This window comes from Conger conger, chromosome 16, assembly GCF_963514075.1.
Source record: "Conger conger chromosome 16, fConCon1.1, whole genome shotgun sequence".
In the NCBI taxonomy this organism is placed as follows: Eukaryota; Metazoa; Chordata; class Actinopteri; order Anguilliformes; family Congridae; genus Conger; species Conger conger.
The window spans coordinates 23,993,495-24,013,716 of NC_083775.1; the positions used below are offsets into that span (position 1 = coordinate 23,993,495).

A 20,222-nucleotide genomic window follows, 5' to 3' on the forward strand; every position below is an offset into this window, starting at 1 on the left:
ATGGAGCCCAAGGCAGAGACGTCCGAGGTTTCCCCTAGCGACGGCGGGGAGCTGGAGCCGGGGGCGAAGTGGCGGGAGGCGCAGGAGGCGCGGCAGGAGGAGGCCCGGGCCCAGCCGGGGCGGTGCGCGCGCGGGTTCGAGCGCTGCGTCCAGCCCTGCCTGGCCGAGCTGCTGGGCTCCGCACTCTTCATCTTCACCGGCTGCGCCTCCGTCATCGACGACACGGAGGGCACCGGGAGGCTGCAGCCCGCCCTGGCGCACGGTCTGGCGCTGGCCATCGTCATCGCCGTCTTCGGGGCCATCAGGTAGGCCGGGCCAGGGGCGCGCGCTGGGGACGGAGAGAACCCTGGGGAACTTCACCTTTTTAGGAAATTTCACGTATCCAGCTCCAGTTTAGTTACGTGTCTCCAAGAATTTGGGGGATTCAATGTGTTTAGTTGTGTCTGGAAGGCAAGACTATAAACCACGTGAATGATTAGGTTCATATGCTTTTAAAAATCTATGACATATCACATTGTTGAAACATTGTCTGTCAAGCCTTGCTGAAGTCCAGGGATAATTTTTCTACTTCAGCATTTATTCTAATTTTCTATGTTGATGGCTCTGCCACATATCAAATTAAAGGTAAGGTTCTTTGATCATCACTGGACCAGAGTAGATTTTTAAAGCAGTGAAGAGTCTTCCCCTGAGTTTTCTCAGTGCTTCCCACCAAACTTAAACTGTGCTTAAATTAGGATAGAAAGGATAGAAAGCTCTGAAACTAGCATTGGTTGCCCTGGAATCACCCTGCTACAGAGTGACCATGTATCCCTCAGGAATACCCTGAAGGACTGGGTCCTTGATTCTGTCATCACTTCTGTTTAACTTTGTCTTAAATGCAAATGCTATTTGTGTTTTCCTCCCACAGATATTGGTTAGAACGTTTTTGTGATCTCTGAGCTCTAGGTTTGTGAATGATGCTCATGAATAAGAAAACTCCACTAACTTTAAGTGAAATATTTAAATGAATAGAAGTTGTTGAAAGGGCTTCAAGACATCTGGGTCTCTGTACAGTTATTCCTAGGGCAGTGCCCACTTGCCCCGATCAGAAGATTCAGCTCCCTCCATAACTACATTGACCTTTGACCTCCTGCATGATGTGTACAGAGATTCCTGGTTGAGAGGAGATATCATTAATGCTTCCCCCTGCTCTCCCCTTGTACCCCTACAGCGGCGGCCATTTTAACCCAGCAGTGTCCCTCTCCGTCTGCTTCATCGGGGGTCTGAACCTGGCCCTGCTTGTCCCCTACATCTTGGCCCAACTGTGTGGGGGCATGATCGGGGCTGGGCTGGCCAAGGTAGGTCCACTCCTCCTCCTACATATACCCAGGATATACCTGCTACGTGGATTTACCTATTTATTTGAGACTTAGGTAACATAATATAAATAAACCATTATTAAATAGTAGTTTAACCATTAGTACGCTGTTTGTAAGTCACTAACTACAATTTGTTAATGTATGCATGCATGTAATAAACACATATATAGTTATGTTTACAACTGTTTTCTTTACAACCTGTAAGTCTTTTAATTATTAACATTAATGTTAAAAATAAGGTCCCTTTAAACTGTTTAAAAGGTATAAATCATAATAAATAATAAATAGTTATGATTGTTCATGATGTTTTGCATCCCTCCTAATGTACCCATGCTAGTGACACCTAATTTTGTTTATTATACAGTATAATTCTAAACTATTTCAACATAATTTCGTCATGTATTGCCTACCATTTTGGATTTAACATTTTTAATGGCAAGTTGTTTATTAATGTTAACTAATTATTATTGCTGACTTACAAACGGTTTATTAATGGTTAAAATACTACCCAGTAATGATTTATGTATAGTTTATAAGCAGAATTATGTGTTACCAAGAACGTTGTTTAACCAGAGATTATCAGAAGTGTTTTCGCATTTTTACGAGCATCTGAAGACATAACATCTTTCAAATGTATATTGGACTCTGATCAGATGCAAACTAATGTTGTATATTAACCTTATACATGTTGTATATTATGTAGCAGCGGTTTAAACTGAGTGTAAATGTGTGATGAAGCTGTCAGTCAAGGACACAGTCAAGCCCATAACATCATCATCCTCATGCTCCACAAGCGTATACACTAAATTCTCTGTAATGCACCCTTTTTAAGAAACGCAAGCTTCCTTTAATAAAGCTGTGACTCCCCAGCTCTTTTAGATGACACTCGAATCTCTTCTCTGGCATCTTAACGCCCCTGTGTGCGGCCGTAAACTGATAACACCATGGTGGTGTTTTTGTGAAGGAGCTCATTCACACAGATAACTTTTAAACTCCTCCGTCAGTGATTAACAGAGATGTCTCTTTGGGCTTTAACCAGAAACACAACACAGGAGGACCTGCAGCCTCATCAAAGCAAATCCAGGATCACATTAGACTGCTTACGCGTTAAAGCAAACTAACGTGTCTGATTTCATCACTGTGAGCTCAGGTGACTTGATTCAGCCAGAGTCTAAGGTGGAAACAGACAGACATTTGTCTTCAGTTATTTGTACATATTTAAAGCTCTGGTACAAAGAGAAACACATTTTTTTCATCAAATAGGGAGGCTGCAATAGAAACCCACATTTCTGGAAAGGTTTCTGTTGTTTTTTGCCTGTCCACTATGCAGTTCAGTTGAATAATCTGCTTTCTCACTGGTTGTCATGAATTTGTATTTTCAGTTATTTTTTTCCAGATATATTCAGTTTTTTGCCAATGTGCTTGCAGTGCTGCAATGTGATAACCAACGTGTCCTGAAAACATCTTATCAATCACAAAACACACAAGGTCACTATTAACTGTCCTGGCAGTTCTAGGCACCAGCCAATTTGTGAAAGTGTTTTTGCTGTGCATTCTGGAGGTTTGTACATAAATAAATAACGTAGCATAGCCCTTTTTCTTCTTCTCTGGAGCTTGGTTAAAGGTGATTTAGTGTTTATCAGGTTTTTATCAGTAAAATGACACTAAGTAGCCGTCTCTTTTCTTTTGGGTCAGTAAAATGTGAGGCAAATCAATAGCAATGGAGTGTCCCTAATGATCCCTCAACAACACAGGAACTTCACACCTTCTGAGGGTTTTATCTCTGCACGATAAGTTATCTTGTAAGATATGCATACTAGGAACTGTTTCTATTCCAGTTTACAGTATAAATTGTCTGTGTGTGTGTGTGTATGTGTATGCATGTACATGTGTACGTGTGCTTGCACACTTTGCCCTGTGTCTTTAAACTCTATTGTAAGTGTTGTCCCATAACCAGATCCCACAGAAAGTATATCAGCTCAAAACATAAAGTGTATGAGGGATATGTATGTTATTTAAATATATAACAAAATATTTTGTTTTGCAAAATATTCTATTGATTGCATCCAGTTATGAATGTTTTTATTTACATTATTTTAAGCATGAAGAGGATATGCTCAAAATATGGCCCACAATCAAAAATAAAAGATTTGTGTACAGTCTGAGGTTTTATTCACTTTAACATGTATCACCCAATTAAACTTTGTCTGTACATGGGACCCGTGATACAACTATGCAATGGCATTACTATCTTGGTTACATCATGTGACTCTTTTTTCAGTGTAAATATGTATCTCTCTCTCTCTCTCTCTCTCTCTCTCTCTCTCTCTCCCTCTCCCCATAGGCCATCTCTACACCACATGACTATGTCAATGCCACAGGTGCAGCCTTCAGTTCGGTGCAGTCCAGCGCCCAGGTGTGGCCGGCAGTGCTGGCTGAGGCAGTGATGACACTGTTTCTCACCATGGTGGTGTGCATGGGGGCAGTGAACAGCCAGACCAGGGGGGTCCTGGCACCCCTCTGCATTGGTCTTACTGTGGCGGCCAATATCCTGGCTGGGTACGCAGCTCTCTACAGTACAGGGGTTCCAGAACTGGGGGTCCCAGCCATATTTGAAATTCTATGGGCCTATAGCTCTTTAGGTGCCCTTAAAATTTTGAATCACTCATGCAAATCCCTGAGAATTTTCAGTGTGCACTTTAAGTTTATATTATTCACTGTACATTATTTTTTTCTTAGTGCCAATGTGGTTGGATATTAATGCTGTATGGTTCCTTGTAACAAGATGCTAATATTATGTGCACATCACTATTTCAAAGACTTGTTAATGGTGAAGCACTTTCATTGAGAAATATCTGGCAAGCCCTCCTGAGGAGCATTTAAGAAATCTCACATTTTATATAATTAGCCATGGAGTGACCAACCAGCGCACTGTATTTCAGGAATCTTTTTATTTCAACCAACAGACAAGTGAGCTTCTGGTGGTCAGTATAGCTGTTTTTCATGTGAATGAAGTGGGAGCTAAGTGTGAAGTCATTGTACGCGTCCTAATCGCCAGTCGTTCGTTTACGTTTTCAGGGGCGCAGTGTCTGGAGCCTGCATGAACCCAGCCCGCGCGTTCGGACCAGCAGTTATGGCGAACTTCTGGAGCTATCACTGGATCTACTGGGTGGGACCTATTGCAGGCGCTCTGCTCACAGCTGGATTCGTAAGGTAGAGTTTTTGGCGCATACAACAATTACGTTGATCATGATATGCACCGACATAACCTTATGATATTCTTCGTCTCCATATTTCAAGAATAGATAATGGCTGCATTTTGAAGCATATGGACCAGCAATAAAATATATTGGTTATATGTTTGAAATCAACAGTGTTAGATTTTTGTTGTTTAATTCCATATCGCTTATTGAATCTTTATGTTCTTCCTGTTTTGTTTTTGATGTTCACAGGCTCCTGCTGGGTGATCGGGCGATACGCGTTCTTCTGAAATAGGCTGATTGCCGCCCCACCCATCCGTGTCTGGTTCTCTTGGTTGGATCAATTGCACCAGGCAAGATCAATCGAGTACAGAAAAAATACATAAACAATTACGTAATTGACCCTGGCCTGCTGTAATTGTATTAGAAATGATTCACTTATTCACTATTCAACATAGGAATATAGGCTATAACTTGGGGCTACAATGTACTTAGGACATAGTAAGGTATATGTAGCGAAATAGCCTACAAGCCTACCTGTGTAAAATAAAAGAAACACCAAATAGCCTTTTTTTTACATACTGTAAAAATATCCCATAAAAATGGTATCAATGTTGCCATTGAAAGCCATTTAATGAATGGAAAATACTGTGTATAGCTACATCCTCTTATTTAACTGTTATTATACAGTAAATCTTGTTATTTTATGGCTGGACATATTTTATGGGATGGCTATTGAAACAGTGAAATACCGTACACACATTTTATCTTCAAAATACTTTGTTTAAGAGTGTAGCCTACCTACAGTAGACCTATATATATTTATTAATCAATGATATATCAATGATATGTTCCATTGATTTTGTATGAAAGTGAAAAGCATGTATATTTCTAACATATGCAGTGAATTTATACCATATAACATTCCAACGATTATGCATTTCATCATTTTCAAAAAAGGTGGCCAATAGAAAGGTCTATGCTTTGTGCTGAAGCGCTGTGGTGTTTTTGTTTATTGTTTGACTGTTTTAATACACAATACATAAATAAAGTATTTTTTCATATTTAAAAATGCCTCTTTCACCAAGAGTGCCTTGAAGCTTCAGGAAGCCCTTTTGCCTTGTATTTCTTTCTCTAAAACTAAAACATATAGGCTACTTTTTGAACACCTGCCATCAGAACACCACAAAAACCTGCCATCCACTATGCATTGAATGTAGCCTATACTTGGACCAAGCAACGACAAGAAAACAAGCACCCATATCCACACACACACACACACACACACACATACACACACACACATGTAGGTATGAGCTATTGAGTACCGTTGTTTTCCCCAAAGAACAGAAGGGGTGCACCACTCTGTTCCCTCACTTGTGCCACTGTGTAACGAAAGGTATCCCGTGTAACCTGTATATTGTTGCCACTCTACCTACGCAGTGAAGGGTGCGTCTAACCACTTTAAAGTATCCCAACTTTTATTAATGCTGGAAAAATGGAAAAATTCAATGTCGAACTTGCGTTTCGGCACACGCCGCAAAATGAACAAGTAGTCTTGCTTTAACGCACTGGCATACATTTTTTTATTTACTTAATTATGAGCACGTAAATTCTAACTCGGTGTTCCCCCCGATGACTTATCTGTTCAGCGAGAAATGCTGACCAGTTAGCTGCTGTTTACATTTAATGAATAAATGATGAGCACTTCTATAGGCCTTTTTCTTGCTGTTCCGAAAATGTGACGTCAAAACAGAGGTTTTTGTGTACCGTTGCACCCCTATTGGTTACCCATTAAGCCCAGTCTGCAGCTATTTCAACATATGTCTAAGTTGTTTTTTTTAAGTTTATAAATTAATTCCCTGAAGGCTTTTTTTTTTTACCCATTACGGTGTGTCGCCGTTGACGGGTAAATTATTTTCGAGGGTTCAGATGAGGTTTTCATAACAAAACAGCTATCATATGTTTATGATATACTTTAAACTTTTGACTCCCTGTTGTTCATTTGCAATTTTTACCACGTTTGAACCATACGAAAGTAGGGGGCTCTGATTCTAATGCGCTGTAATATCGAGGTGCACATGGAAACCAGTAGCAGCTCGGAAGCTTTATGTGACGTGACGTTGGTTGTCTCAAAATGACAGGTTGTCTTTGTGAGTTTCTAACTTTTTCTTATATTATTGCATGATGATAAAAGGTATACATACTATTATACCGAGAACGGTTGCACTAGTGTTGAAAAGACTCTTATATGACGCGCTGAAATTGAGTCACAACTGAGTAAAAAGTGTGACAACCATCTCCGGTGTCCCCTGGGTGTGGGCGTGCAGAATATGTTCCTATATGCTTATTCATAATCCATAAGTACATAATTGTTCAAAACATCCTCTTTTATCATTCCTCTTTTTTGCATCAGATATGTTTGTGTTAATGTTGATTTCATCAGTATTTATTGTATAGCCCATGATATGAATATAATTCCTTCCATGTAAAAGCTGCATTTTGCTATGCTCTGTTGAGACACAACTTAAAAAAAAAATTTTTTTTAATTCTTTTCCAAACAGGAGGACTGCCAAGGGTTATGAATAAATTAAATTAGGTCAAGTGTCTAAACGGTGATTGGAGATCAGGAAACGAGTCTTCCCCTTTTACGACAGGGCCCAGGCATAATTCAGGTTTATGCTCCAGAGACCTGTCAAAGTTCAAGCGATTAGCCGGTATATATTGGAACTGGCTTTGGTATCTGGGACATATGCTGCATCGAACCATAGGCGTAAACTTCGGGCTGAAAAACGATAAGCGTAATGATAGAGGAAAAATCAGCGCTTTGCAGCGTGGAGGCGACGATGTCGCATGAACCCAAAAAGTTCCGAGAGCGTCCGAGCAAGTTCGAGCGCCTCGTCCAGCCCTGCATAGCTGAGATAGTGGGCACTGCATTCTTCGTCTTCATCGGCTGCGTCTCAGTCATCGAGAACACCGAGACAACGGGGAGGTTTCAGCCGGCGCTCGTGCACGGTATTGCGGTTGTGGCCTTGGTTGCATGCATGGCGGAGATCAGGTGAATTCCATGTAAACGATTAAGCTGCTAACTGGGAATGGGGTTTCTACGGTGCACTTTAAACATTGTCATTTTAACCAGATTTTAATTATTTTAGTTTGTGGGTTGGGGTTTTCTTTTGTATGGTCACGCCAGGTCAGCAACGCAAGCCAAGCTGTAAACCCATGTGATACTCGAAAAAAATTGGTTGTAATATGTATATATTTTGTACTGTATAGCCTATAATGGGCGATTCTGCAATAATGGGAACAATTGGCCATGCAAGCGTTTTTAAAAATGAAACCCATTGAAACACCAGTCTATTTGGTCTCATTATGATCCTAACTGTACAGCAATTATCATATTTTTTCCATTTTCCACTGGGAGTCTGAGGGAAATGTCATATCCATCACAGCACTAAACATCTAATTGAATTGGAAATGAAATACAGTGCACTTAATTGTAAAACATAGTTAACTGTTTGTACTGTAACTGCTTGGCAAATTTTATTCCTCCTGATGCACTACTGGCTTTCATTTCACTAATAGTCACTGTACAAGGTTTGCAACCTTTTGCAGAACCCTTCTTTGGCACTGCTCCTCGTTTCCAGGGCTGTGCCGCAGGGTGCCGGTGGTTAGCTTGATGTATGGGGGATGTGTCTACAGTCGCAGTTGCACACTGGAAACTAAATCAGATTTCAAATATCCCAGCGGCTTCCAGAGTGTTCCACAACTGATTTCAAATAGAAAAAGTGCTACCCTTCAAATGGTGTTGTGCAAAGTTTCAGACTGTTTAAGTTAACTGTCTGCTTAACAGTCCCCTTCTGAAGGCGCAGTAGAGATTAGCCCCCTTCTGCCTTTTTCACGTGTCCCACAGTGGGTCCCACTTCAACCCACCATTCACCATCGCCATCTACCTGTGTGGAGGTATGGAGCTGAGTTTAGTGGTCCCATATGTGATCAGTCAGCTGATTGGAGGGTTGCTGGGAGCTGCAATGTCAAAGGTCAGTGCTAAAATCAGTTTGATTTGATTGATTTGTTCATTTTCTGTGGAACTCCCTTTGGAAAGGTGATGTGTTTCAAATACATGTTTTTAAAATGCATAATAAAAACCATTTCATTTCATGTCAATGTACACAGTATATGTTCTAATATGTAGGCTAACACATGGATTTGCACCCTTGCAATACATTGATTGTTACAATCTGATATTACACAGATAAGGTAATATAAGGAGATAAAATACATAAAAATAGCTGCACTGCATACTGAATATATTATCTAATATGTACAGTATATTTGGTTACATATTAAAAAATATTCACACTTTTTGCAAAGCTTGGCATTGTAAAACTGACAATCTAAAAGTATACTGATTCAAGCCGGCAACCTTCCCAATGTACCTAATAAATGAAGCCATTTTGGCCTTTCCAGTCCATACCTGCACCAAAGGGGTTGTGTCCCGTTAATTAACCCAAATCTTCCTCCCAGCTCATGACGACACGGGAGAAATATGCCCAGGCCACTGGAGCAGCCTTCACCACCATCCAGTCCGAGGACCAACTGGCGGCCGCCATCTTTGGGGAGGCAGCCATGACCTGCCTGGTCACTTTGGTGGTACTGATGGGTGCAGTCAACCACAAGACCAAGAGCCCCCTCGTGCCCGTCCTGGTGGGCGGAGCCATCGTTATCTGCATCCTGGCTGGGTGTGTTCAGCTGGAGGGGAGGATGTTTCTAAAGGGGGCAGTTCAGGGTGGCACTTTGATCTGATTTATTCCTGATTTTTATTTTTCCAGATGTTCAGACTAGGAATTATAGTGACATTTTTGTATTCTCTGAAGTGGCTGAATCATATTCACAATAGATTTGTATTCATAGGATGTGTGTAAATGTAGAGCAAAGTAAACTGTTGGATAGTGCTTCCAGTTTTTTAAACTTTTCAAATATTTGTTTTGCCAGATAATAGACATGTGTGACTTATATTTAAACGGGTTTAGATGGCGTGGCAGATTTGACAGGTTGTGTAGCTGACTAAATGAGTTGAATTGTCTGTAGTGTGAAAGTGCTGCGCTGGTGAATTGTCTGTAGTGTGAACGTGCTGTGCTGGTTGCCACAGGGGTGATGTGTCTGGGACATGTTTGAACCCTGCGCGGGCTCTGGGACCGGCACTGATCATGAACTACTGGACGCACCACTGGGTGTACTGGGCAGGGCCCACTGGGGGCAGTCTCGCAGCTGTTGCTTTAGTGAGGTGAGTGGGCTGCCGGCGCGTAAATGGTAAATTCCTGCATTTATATAGCGCCTTTATCCAAAGCGCTGTGCTATTGATGCTTCTCATTCACTCGCACAAACACACACACATACAGCGATTGGTCCGAATTGATGCTTCTCATTCACTCACAGAAACATGCACACATACGGCGATTGGCGTGTCAGGAGCATTTGGGGGTTAGGTGTCTTGTTTCAGAGACACTGACACACCCAGGGTGGGATTGAACCGCCAACCCTCCGACTGCCAGATGACTGCTCTTACCTACTGAGCCAATGTCACAGTAGAACCCCAGAGATCCGAAACTCAGAAAACCAGAAAGTCCGGTCAACCAAACAGGGAATGAAATTGGAAGTGTAAAATGAATGCAAAAGGACGACTGCAAATCGCAAATTAGTAACATTATTAATTGAGAATAAAACTGGAACGATATCAAAATTAGACAAATGACTGAGCTTAGCTTTTGAACTTAAAAAGTAGCCTATAAAGAAAGTGCCACCTTTTGACATCACCAGGACCAAATTCACTGTTGAGTGTGGAGCAGGTGAATCATTTTAAATCCAAGAAAGATTGCGTCACACTGATGGCTACGGTCAATGCAAGTTGCTACCTTCGCTTACCATTGCTGTTCATCCACATGTATGTGAAAGCTTTACCAGCATCAAACAAACTGAAATAAAGTATACAAAATTGGGTGTATTTCAATGTAACTTTCACAGTTCAGAAAATGTCAGTGTTTTGAACGACCTCCATTCCCGATGTCTTCGGTTCTCTGCGGTTCTACTGTATATACGCACATATACTGTACATATATACATATGTACCTGAATGCATACAGACATTGGTTGGCATAATCTTCTTTTTTTTCCAGACTTTTGCTTGGAGATGAAAAGACCCGTCTTATCCTGAAATGACATGGTCCTTGACTGATCATGGAATCATGGAAGCCATTCGATTTCACTTATTGTGAAAATGTACATATGTAGCTAGGTGAATACTTTAAAAGTCAATGGGTCAACAGGATACTGTAGTTCTGGGACAGCAGTGTGTGTGAATGTGTATATGTGTGCATGCCCAGGCATTTCCTTGGCATATCTTCTAACTATTAAAATGAAATAAACAGTTCTAAAATGTCCCTCCTTTCATTAGGGACTTTTAGCATTCATTTTCCATAGTCTCAGGCCATGTATTCTTGATCTACTCCTGTGACATTGAACTGGCGTTGCTGTTTGAAATGACAATGCATGGTTTGCTGTTAAGTGCAATGCTCATAAAGCATTTTATATTCTGACCGAAGTAACTATGAAACTTCAAACTGTTCTGTACTGTAGGCATGTTGCCGTCGAAAAGGTTCCTTAAGAAGTGTTAATTATTAATTTCCTTTTGTGATGAAACCTGAATTTTCTCATTTGGTCTAAGTAATTTCTAGTTGTGGGGTAGATTTTCTTGCATGTGTTTTGAAATACACAGTCAGGTCCAGAATTACCTTGATGAATATGCACAAAATACTGTTAACTAAAAAAAGAACTTTCTATTCCAACATATGTAAATTAGTGTTCTTTATTAATAATTCAATGGAATAAATGAAAAAAAACAAAAATCACGATTTTTTTTTTTATATAATGCCCCTTTAAAGTAGTCCAGACGGGAGATGACTAGTGTTTGGACTAAGAGCTGGGTTGAGTCGGTGGCAATGAAGGGGCTGGTTCTCTGGACGTTGTAGTTGAATAGTCTGTTTGTTGAACACCCTGTTGTGATGTTCCATGAGAGGGACAGTTTGTTTTCCAGGACCACTTAAGGTTTTAAAACTCTCAATGAGTCTGTCTGCCAACCCCTTTTGCGAATGCATCCATGTCATATGCAACTTCCATTGTGGAAGTCGGAGCTTGTGCACTGGCATGCCAACTTTGCAGAAAGCATAGATCCACCTTAAATCAACATTTTACCGCTGAGATGCTGAGCAGGTCAAGAGGGTCGAGACTGTGCCCTCTCAGGTGAAGGTAAAATCATTTGGGGATAAGAACTGGCAGGAAAGTACAGAAAGTCTCAGTTTTACCCGAGTTGAGTTTTCGACGGTGGTTTGCCATAGGAATGCTGAGTGTATCAGGGAGAGGGAAGGACAGAAAGGGTTGCGTGAGTTCAGTGCGGCAATGATAAGGCCATGGGAGGATGGGCCCAAGAGGTTTGGTGTATAGCGAAGAGGAGGGGACCCAGGACTGAACTATGGAGGACACCTGGTGGAAGGTCCTGAGGTCTCAAAAAAGCAACGTGGATGGACCTGACTATTCAGGTAGGAAGCAAACTAGTGCTGCATATCCACAAGGTAGCCAGGGGTGACAGCAGTAGGTGGTGGTCAACTGCATCAAAAGTAGCAGAGATGCCAAAGTGGATTAAAATACAGGAGAGAGAAGCCACCTTTGCGGGGTGGAGCTTGGCACAAACCTATTTCAGAGGACAGCCCAGAAGCTAGGCTGGTGAAGAATACTTTTTTGAGGGGTTGGTTAAAGAGTGTAGAGAACAAAATGTGCAGTACAGTTTTTGTATGGGTTACAGGGATGAATTCTTAATTATCCTGTATGTAGTGGTTAAGGTACATGACTGAGACGTGCAAGGTTGATCCCTGGTGATTGCCCTTGTGCAAGGTCCTTAACCTCACATGGGCCTTTGACCGCACATTGCTCCAGGGGCTTGTCCTCTGCTTGGTCTCATCGACTGTAAGACACTTTAGATAAAAGCATCAGCTAGATAACTCTACTCAGTCTGGAGCCATCAATAAGCATGTGAGATACTGCTCTCCCAAGTGACGTGCAATGACTAGACTGTTGATCAAACTGTCTGTGATTGGTCCACAGAATATAAAATGTCATCCAAATCAAGCAATTGGACCTATACTGTAAGTTCTTGTGCCCCAGTACAATGATGGAGAGTCAAGGGAATGTGCTTTAAGAGATGCCAAGGTCAATGTTAATTAAAGATGCCATTGGGACTCACACCCCAATGACCTGTCATTTCATGTGATTTCATGTGACTATTGCAACCTGACCATCCCCCAGGTCTTACTGTTTTGTCCTTTCATGCGAGGAGACCGTTACCTGCTTTACCTGTTTGTTATGTTGCTATGCCAAGAATGGACAGTAGATAGCGACATTTCTCTTTTTTATATGCGCGACAAACCTGCAGCAGACGTTATTTTCTCGATTGAACACCAGTGAGCTGCTGGCGTGTACAGAATTTAAATCTTAATTTGTGAAAATTCACTGCCCACGTAGTTCTTGTTCCCATGTGTAACATTAGAAAACAACAAAAAATTTGCTTCTATCAGTCGTAGCCTATCTGGTGGTCTTTTCAACCGTGATCTTCCACAACTTTCGCGAGATTTATGAAACATGCTTAGACACAGCTTTTTTTCGTATCCACGTGTGTATATTGATTAAACACCATATATGGAATTTCGGATTTTTAAAGAGACTCACCATTAAACATGTCTATAAACACTTAATAGTGAATTGTTCTTACTTATTTAAATATCTTGGTACGTGCTGGTGTTCATGTCTGTGATCATGTCTATCTTAACAAGTGCTCCAGGACCTGTAGAATTTTTCATATTTAAAAAAATAAAAATGGTTTGGATCTATTTCGACATAAATTTCACCACATGCAGTAGCATGTAATTCCAATGCCATGCATTTTTAAATGGAATGCAGTGGTCTTTTTTTCTTGTTAAATATGAAAGATTCTACAGGTCCTGGAGCATCTGTTAAGATGAACACTAGTACATACCTAGATATTTAAATAACAAAACAATTTTCAAAGATTCTAAATAGGACATGTTTAACAGTGCACTGAAGTAATGCCTTTGCAGATGCTGGCAGTGCACATCAAGACAGGCTAAATTAAACTGGCATCGGGTTTAGCAAACTTTAGCTCAGTAACATAAATACAGATACATTTCATAGAAATACATTAGCGCTAAGAACATCATTAAATGGTTCTTACGATCACTCAACTTTTCGCCAAATGATACGGTTTGTATTATCATATTGTGGTATCACACCTCGCACCACTACGCCACCGGGCAATACATCTTCTTTGGCATGTCATGTTTTATTTACATTATTTTAAAATCTTTGTCAAGGTGCCTTACTTGGCTATGCAATCAGGGTTGATTTGCCAGAAGCACCATCACATTACTGGTGTAATTCACTATTTTCTCTGATTGGCGTTTTCAATAAAAGCGCACCAACAAGCAAAACGCACCAACGACATAAGCTACGGCGGAAAAAACAAAAACAATGAAAGAAGCGGTCCCACAGCTTCACAGCACACGAAATGGAGATTACGGAAGGGAGAATGGAGATTTAGGACTACAGTGTCCAACAAAACAAAGAAAGAACTATGGTTAAACATCTCGCTCCAGCCCAGAGAGAGAGTGGGAAATCGTCAGTATAATTTAAAAGGCAATTAGGCTACATGTTCAATAAAGGGGAACATGCATCCATCGTAATGTACAATTTTATTATTTGCATGACGTTTCATAAATAAATAAATAAATAAATAAATAAATAAAGCCAAACATTGTCACCCCTGCCTTGTGGAGAATAAATTGTCATGGCTACACTTCAGTGGATGCGCCTTAACCAAAGGTGCATAAAAATACTTAGAGGATGCAGTAACATCGTGAGACTAAATGCTGCAAAAACAAATGCGGTAAATAGTATCATGAATGAATAATCATGAATAAAAAAAATATTTTGTCTATCTTTCGTGCAATCATTCGTGGAGGAGAAAACTGTTTGTTCACATGTTCGTTTGTGAGTTCAAGCTTCTTAGTTGGCAAAGGTGATCGGTTTGTAGCCTATTATATTAGCCTAATATTGTAGCCTGAACATCCGATCTATTAATTACCCTATGTGTCCTTAGAAGTGAGCCTATATGCATGATTAAGCCAGTGTATTCAAGCTGTAGTATTGTTAGAGCCTTACCAAATATATAAGTTATAGGTTACTTTTACGATAGAATATTTGATCGGCTAAGGAATTGTGAATTTTATTGCATTTATATATAAAACAAACACTCGTATATAAAACAAACACCAAGACCCAAATGCCAGTGTAATATATGGTCATTTTTATTTATTGACTGTTTATTTTATTCAGGAAATATATTATCCAGAGCTGTCGAAACGTGCTTTCAGCGGTATCTCTCAGAAAGGGCACGAGCGAAGCACTGAAAGAATTTGTCCACAGACAGGTGCACCTCGGGCGTGAACTCTTCGGGAAAAAACATGGAAATGCACACCATGACACAATGGGCCAGGTACTGGAAGAAAATACAAAGAGAAAAGATGTTTCCATTCATAGGCTACGTCTATACAAATAATGAACAACGGCATCAGGATCATAAACGATAAACATTGTAATCTTCTGACAAGAACAAAACAAAAAAGAACAGGCATAACCTAATTCCCACCTTGAAGTTGGAAGGGTCCACGCGGAGTTTGAAGGCGTGCAGATAGCTGAGGCTGCCCATAGCACCGACCATATCATCAATCCTATGAACGGCGTCGCCGATGGCTCCCATGACCTCGCGGCCGTGGTTCTTGACCGGTGCAGAGCCGGGGGCAGTGGAGCTCCAGTGGGAGAAGTAGGCTTTGGTCTGGGGGTAGACCATCAGCATCCTGACAGAATTGTAAATAATATTGCGTCAATTAATTTATATCGACCACAAAGTAAGCCGTTACCTTGTATAGAGTAAGCTACCCAGCTAAATATGTTCACAATACGTTATTAGTCTATAGCCAAAAATAATGAAATTTAAATAATTTTAGAAGAATTGGCTTAGGTTAGGAGGTCAGCGCGTTCATCGATTAGTTCCAAACGCAGGCTTAATTGTTCTGAAACTGAGTTACCTGCCCACTGCTTCGGCGCCGAGAAGTTCAGACTGCGGCCTTATTACTTCCCAGAAGCCCTTCACAAGGTCAATGTCCTTCTTGCTGAGACTCATTGTTGCGTTCGGACAGTCTTTTCAACTTGCGAGAATGAGAAATAGTCCGCTACCTTGTCCTGGGTGGGTTGTTCTTGGCTTTTTATTGAACCGTAGAAGGCGGCACACCCAAGATACGGTATCTAAACTCCACTTCTGATTGGTCAAAAATGTACAGCTAGAAGCGGAGTTACGTCAACGTTTGAAATAGTGCCAAACCGATCCTACAACTTTCACGATTAGCTAATACATACGCCTAGTTTATATTACACTCCATTAATACATATTGATACATAATGTGTTCTTATTTTCATTTAAAAATATAGCGAATCCATTAAATTAAGCACATAAGCCTACGTTTTGAGTCTTGGTGTTACCCCAGTGCGTAACAGCGTACAACATGTATGTTCAGGAATAATGGGGAAAATAATGAGTTGAAAAATTAATACTCATGTTAGAATTTACACGTTTGGGTGCTCGCAGAATTGCTCTGCTATTATTTTGCATTTTTTAACCAACCTATTTTAGCCCCATTATTTTGTTATGAAGGTATGGGACTACTCTCTGCGAACATGCATCCACAGGGTAGCTTAAATTTAGGATAAGTGATTAGATGGTTATTTGTGCTTAAATTAAAAGGCCGGAAATTCATTCATAATTGTGCAAGAAACTCAGCATTTATGACAAGAAGAAGCTAAATTCGGGAAATGAAAATAAAATCAAGTCTAAATACAGGCTAATCCCTTTATGTGAAAGAGATACATTAAAAAAGATACATTTAGGCAAAATGTTTCCTATAGATTCCAATATAATACGAATTACTGCAATATAATTCGTTGTATGTTTTAACAGATCATTGCTGTAACGGAGCATGATAAATATCAGCTAAGAATAAGAAAGGGAGGAATATTTTGTGGACCCGGCAAATAATGTTTGTCCCCTTCAGGCGAAATGAGCCTCTTGACATAATCTCAAGAAACATATAAGGGCTAGCCTATTGTACAATGTTGAAACTTACACTACAAGGGACATAAAATATTTTTTTGTCCAGGACACTTTTTTTTGCGCATAATCAAATTGATCTTTAAACAGTTATGTTCTAAATAATGACAGAACATTCTGCCTTTTTACAATTTACCATTTTACAATGCCAATGCAACTTTTTCTGTGTTGCGATGGGATATGTCCTCAAGTATTGTATATATAATTATAAAATGTTATTGCAATGCATTTTGAATATCTACAGGACCGCGCCCTTTCACCTAAGGTGACATTGTTGGCGCCGCGCCGATCTAAAACAGATTAAAGAACCTCGCCTGGAAACGGAATACATCCAATCATTTTCGCTTTTTCTTTGAGGGCGGAGAGACGAGGATCTATAAAATGTTTGAGCAGCACCTCGATTATCAAAGGATCCCTTTTGAATAATTGGGCTGCAAGTTCAAGAACCAAACAAAAAACCCAAAAAACCTAACCATGGTCGAATGGACAGATGTCGAACGCAAAGCCGTTCTCTCCCTCTGGAAAAAGATCGACATTAAGGAAATTGGCCCCCTCGCAATGCGCAGGTACCATACTGAGATTCATAAACAATCCGTTATTCGTTTTTATAACCTGCAGATTATTATACAATTCGGTGAAAGCTTGCCGAGTGTATTACATTTTTCACTGTGTGTTTGTCTGTCTGTCTTTGTGTGAATTCAGGCTTCTGATCGTCTGCCCATGGACCCAGCGGCATTTCGCCAACTTTGGAAACCTGTCCAGTGCCACTGCGATCATGAATAATGAAAAGGTGGCCGAGCACGGCACGACCGTCATGGGTGGTCTGAACAGAGCCATAGAAAACATGGATAACATCAAGGAAGCCTACCGCGATCTCAGCAAAATGCACTCCGAGAAACTCCACGTGGATCCCGATAACTTCAGGGTAAGTAAAGTATATAATATGTAATTAACATTTTTTAATATCGAAAAATATACGATAACCAGCAATGAACAGTACGCCAATCTCAGACAGCCTCGACCAATGGTCTAATACCCAATGTGTGTGTATGTGTGTGTGTGTGTGTGTGTGTGTGTACATATATGCAGGTCTACAAAATCACCCACAAAATTGTTCTCCTGCTTTAAATATAATTATTGCTTTGAAGTATTCTTGAAGTACTTGCATGTTAGAATATAAGTTATGTGCTCTACCAAATTTTACATCTATGGATGCATAAATCAGAAGGTATTTATTGTTAAGGGTGAATCTTGCCCCTCATTCCCCCAGGTGTGTAATTTCTGTGTTTTATTTACTCAGACTCATTCTGTTCATCTTTGTCCCGCAGCTTCTCTCTGAATGCATTACTCTGTGCATGGCCATTAAGTTCGGTCCCAATGAGTTCACCGCTCAAATGCAGGAGGCGTGGCAAAAGTTCCTGATGGTTGTCACATCCGCCTTGGGCAGGCAGTACCACTGAATTCCACCCTCCACTGGTACCCAAGAAACGCTTTACTCGGCTGAAAAAAACAATAAATAAAAAAGTTTAACCAGTCAAACCAACTGTTTTTATGTCTATTTCTTTATAATCAAACAAATGTATTCACGTATTAAGCTATATGGTCGTCCCTTGGAGGTCACGTCGGATCATTTTAGATACTTATTCAATTATTCACTTCTCAGTGGCAGGATGATTTCAAAACTTCATCAATAGTTATTAACAGATCTGGGGTGCGTTTCCCGAAGCCTTCTTAACGCTACGTCGTTCGTAAGTTGTACCTTAAGCTCTACCTTAACGTTTCAGCGTGTTTCCTGAAACGTTCTTAGCTGAGTATACCTTCTGTACGTCGTACTTTCGTAAGTTTGGCCTGGACCACTCTTAGTTATACCTTAGCGATGTTGTCGGCTCACTCCGCTAGTGGCCACCACTGTCACGACCGCAAGCCTGTGAAATCAGCTGTTGCTCTTAGTTACATCTCAATCTGTTAAGCAATATGTACACTAATAATTATACAGTTGTAGTTGGCTAGTAATATTGATAAAATACCACACAAATGGTACACGAATGCGAGCGTTTCATGTGTATGAATGCGCGCGTTTCATGTGTATCTGTGTGAGCGTTTCACATACATGTGTGTGAGTTTTCAGTAGTATGAATGCATGTGTGAGAGTTTCACATGTGAATGCGTACGTGTTTCATATGTGTTTGTGTAACAAAATTCTGGAATATTTCCTAAACGGCCCCTCATAATGTTTCACCATAGTTCTATATGGTCTTGTTGGACACCGTCGTCCTAAAACCGGAAAATATTGTTTCTTTATTCAGCGCCACGTCTAACAATATCTCAATTTCGTTTGCTGTGAAGCTGTGGGACCGCTTATTTCTTTCTTTTTCCCGCCATATCTTATGTAAAAAAAAAAAAATTGTGTTGGTGCGTTTTGCTTGTTGGTAATGTGATGCTGCTTCTGCCAAATCCCTGATTGCAAAGTCATTTAAGACACTACGACAAAGATGTTAAAATAATGTAAATAAAATATGACATGCCAAAGAATGCTTATTGCTAAATGGCGTAGCCACAAACCGAAAATTTATTTGAAAACGAAAATTGAATTGAAAACAAATTTTGGCGAAAATTATATATACGGTTGGATCTATTAATACGTTCCCACCAGTCGTGATAAATGCAATATTTTTAAGTATTCCTGCAGTGTTTTATTCATAAATAACACTACTTTCTCTCATAACGCAGTCAAACAGTCGCTCCATGGAGTGCATAATCGATCTTAGAGCGAGTCGATGGGCCGAGTAACGTCGCACGTAGAAGCTATCCTTTAAGCAACCGCCTTAGTGATAGTTCGGGGAACACACGTAGAAAAGTAAACAACTTTAGTAAGGTATACATTAGAGAGTCTTCGTAAAACGCTAAGAGACACCGTTATCGGGAAACGCACCTCTGTGTTTTAGCACGATGCAAGTCAAGTTTTTTTTTTTGATTAACTGATGATGTGTGAACGCTCCAAAGAAATATACGTCATTTAAATTACTGGCTTGTGGGTTATAAAGCACTATAGTTTCGACACTAGCAAGCAGAAACTGGGAGCATAACATAACATTGTATTTTCCATGTTTACCATGCACTTACTTGGTCTTACATTACATTACATTATTGGCATTTGGCAGACGCTCTTATCCAGAGCGACGTACAACAAAGTGCATACCCATAACCAGGGATAAGTTCGCTGAAAGACCCTAGAGGTAAGTACAATTTCAACTGCTACCTGTACAACAAAGATAAGGACAAGGGCAATTTTTTTTGAACAAACAAACAAACAAACAAACAAACAGAGCAAAAGTCACCAAAGTTAACTATCCAAACACTGCTTACCTAGCCAAC

The 20,222-nt window shown here is 40.4% G+C and overlaps 4 protein-coding genes across 4 annotated transcripts; 3 read left to right on the forward strand and 1 right to left on the reverse strand.

Moving 5' to 3' along the window:
• LOC133114123 (aquaporin-8-like) lies at positions 1-5,667 on the forward strand. Its single transcript, XM_061223315.1, has 5 exons — positions 1-305; positions 1,211-1,337; positions 3,703-3,917; positions 4,437-4,571; positions 4,811-5,667. Exons 1-5 carry the CDS (start codon positions 1-3, stop codon positions 4,851-4,853), a joined length of 825 nt encoding a protein of 274 aa, XP_061079299.1. The 3' UTR covers positions 4,854-5,667.
• A 1,467-nt stretch (positions 5,668-7,134) lies between these two features.
• On the forward strand, positions 7,135-11,430 carry LOC133114848 (aquaporin-8-like). Its single transcript, XM_061224526.1, has 5 exons — positions 7,135-7,616; positions 8,472-8,598; positions 9,086-9,300; positions 9,711-9,845; positions 10,735-11,430. The coding sequence occupies exons 1-5, from the start codon at positions 7,363-7,365 to the stop codon at positions 10,775-10,777; spliced, it is 774 nt and encodes a 257-aa protein (XP_061080510.1). The 5' UTR covers positions 7,135-7,362; the 3' UTR covers positions 10,778-11,430.
• A 3,537-nt stretch (positions 11,431-14,967) lies between these two features.
• On the reverse strand, positions 14,968-15,932 carry LOC133114677 (hemoglobin anodic subunit alpha-like). The gene is made up of 3 exons (XM_061224242.1): positions 15,772-15,932; positions 15,333-15,540; positions 14,968-15,182 (listed from the first exon to the last, which is right to left on the reverse strand). The coding sequence occupies exons 1-3, from the start codon at positions 15,864-15,866 to the stop codon at positions 15,054-15,056; spliced, it is 432 nt and encodes a 143-aa protein (XP_061080226.1). The 5' UTR covers positions 15,867-15,932; the 3' UTR covers positions 14,968-15,053.
• A 1,311-nt stretch (positions 15,933-17,243) lies between these two features.
• Positions 17,244-18,386, forward strand: LOC133114634 (hemoglobin anodic subunit beta-like). The gene is made up of 3 exons (XM_061224180.1): positions 17,244-17,413; positions 17,550-17,772; positions 18,176-18,386. The coding sequence occupies exons 1-3, from the start codon at positions 17,322-17,324 to the stop codon at positions 18,305-18,307; spliced, it is 447 nt and encodes a 148-aa protein (XP_061080164.1). The 5' UTR covers positions 17,244-17,321; the 3' UTR covers positions 18,308-18,386.
• Positions 18,387-20,222: the final 1,836 nt, after the last annotated feature.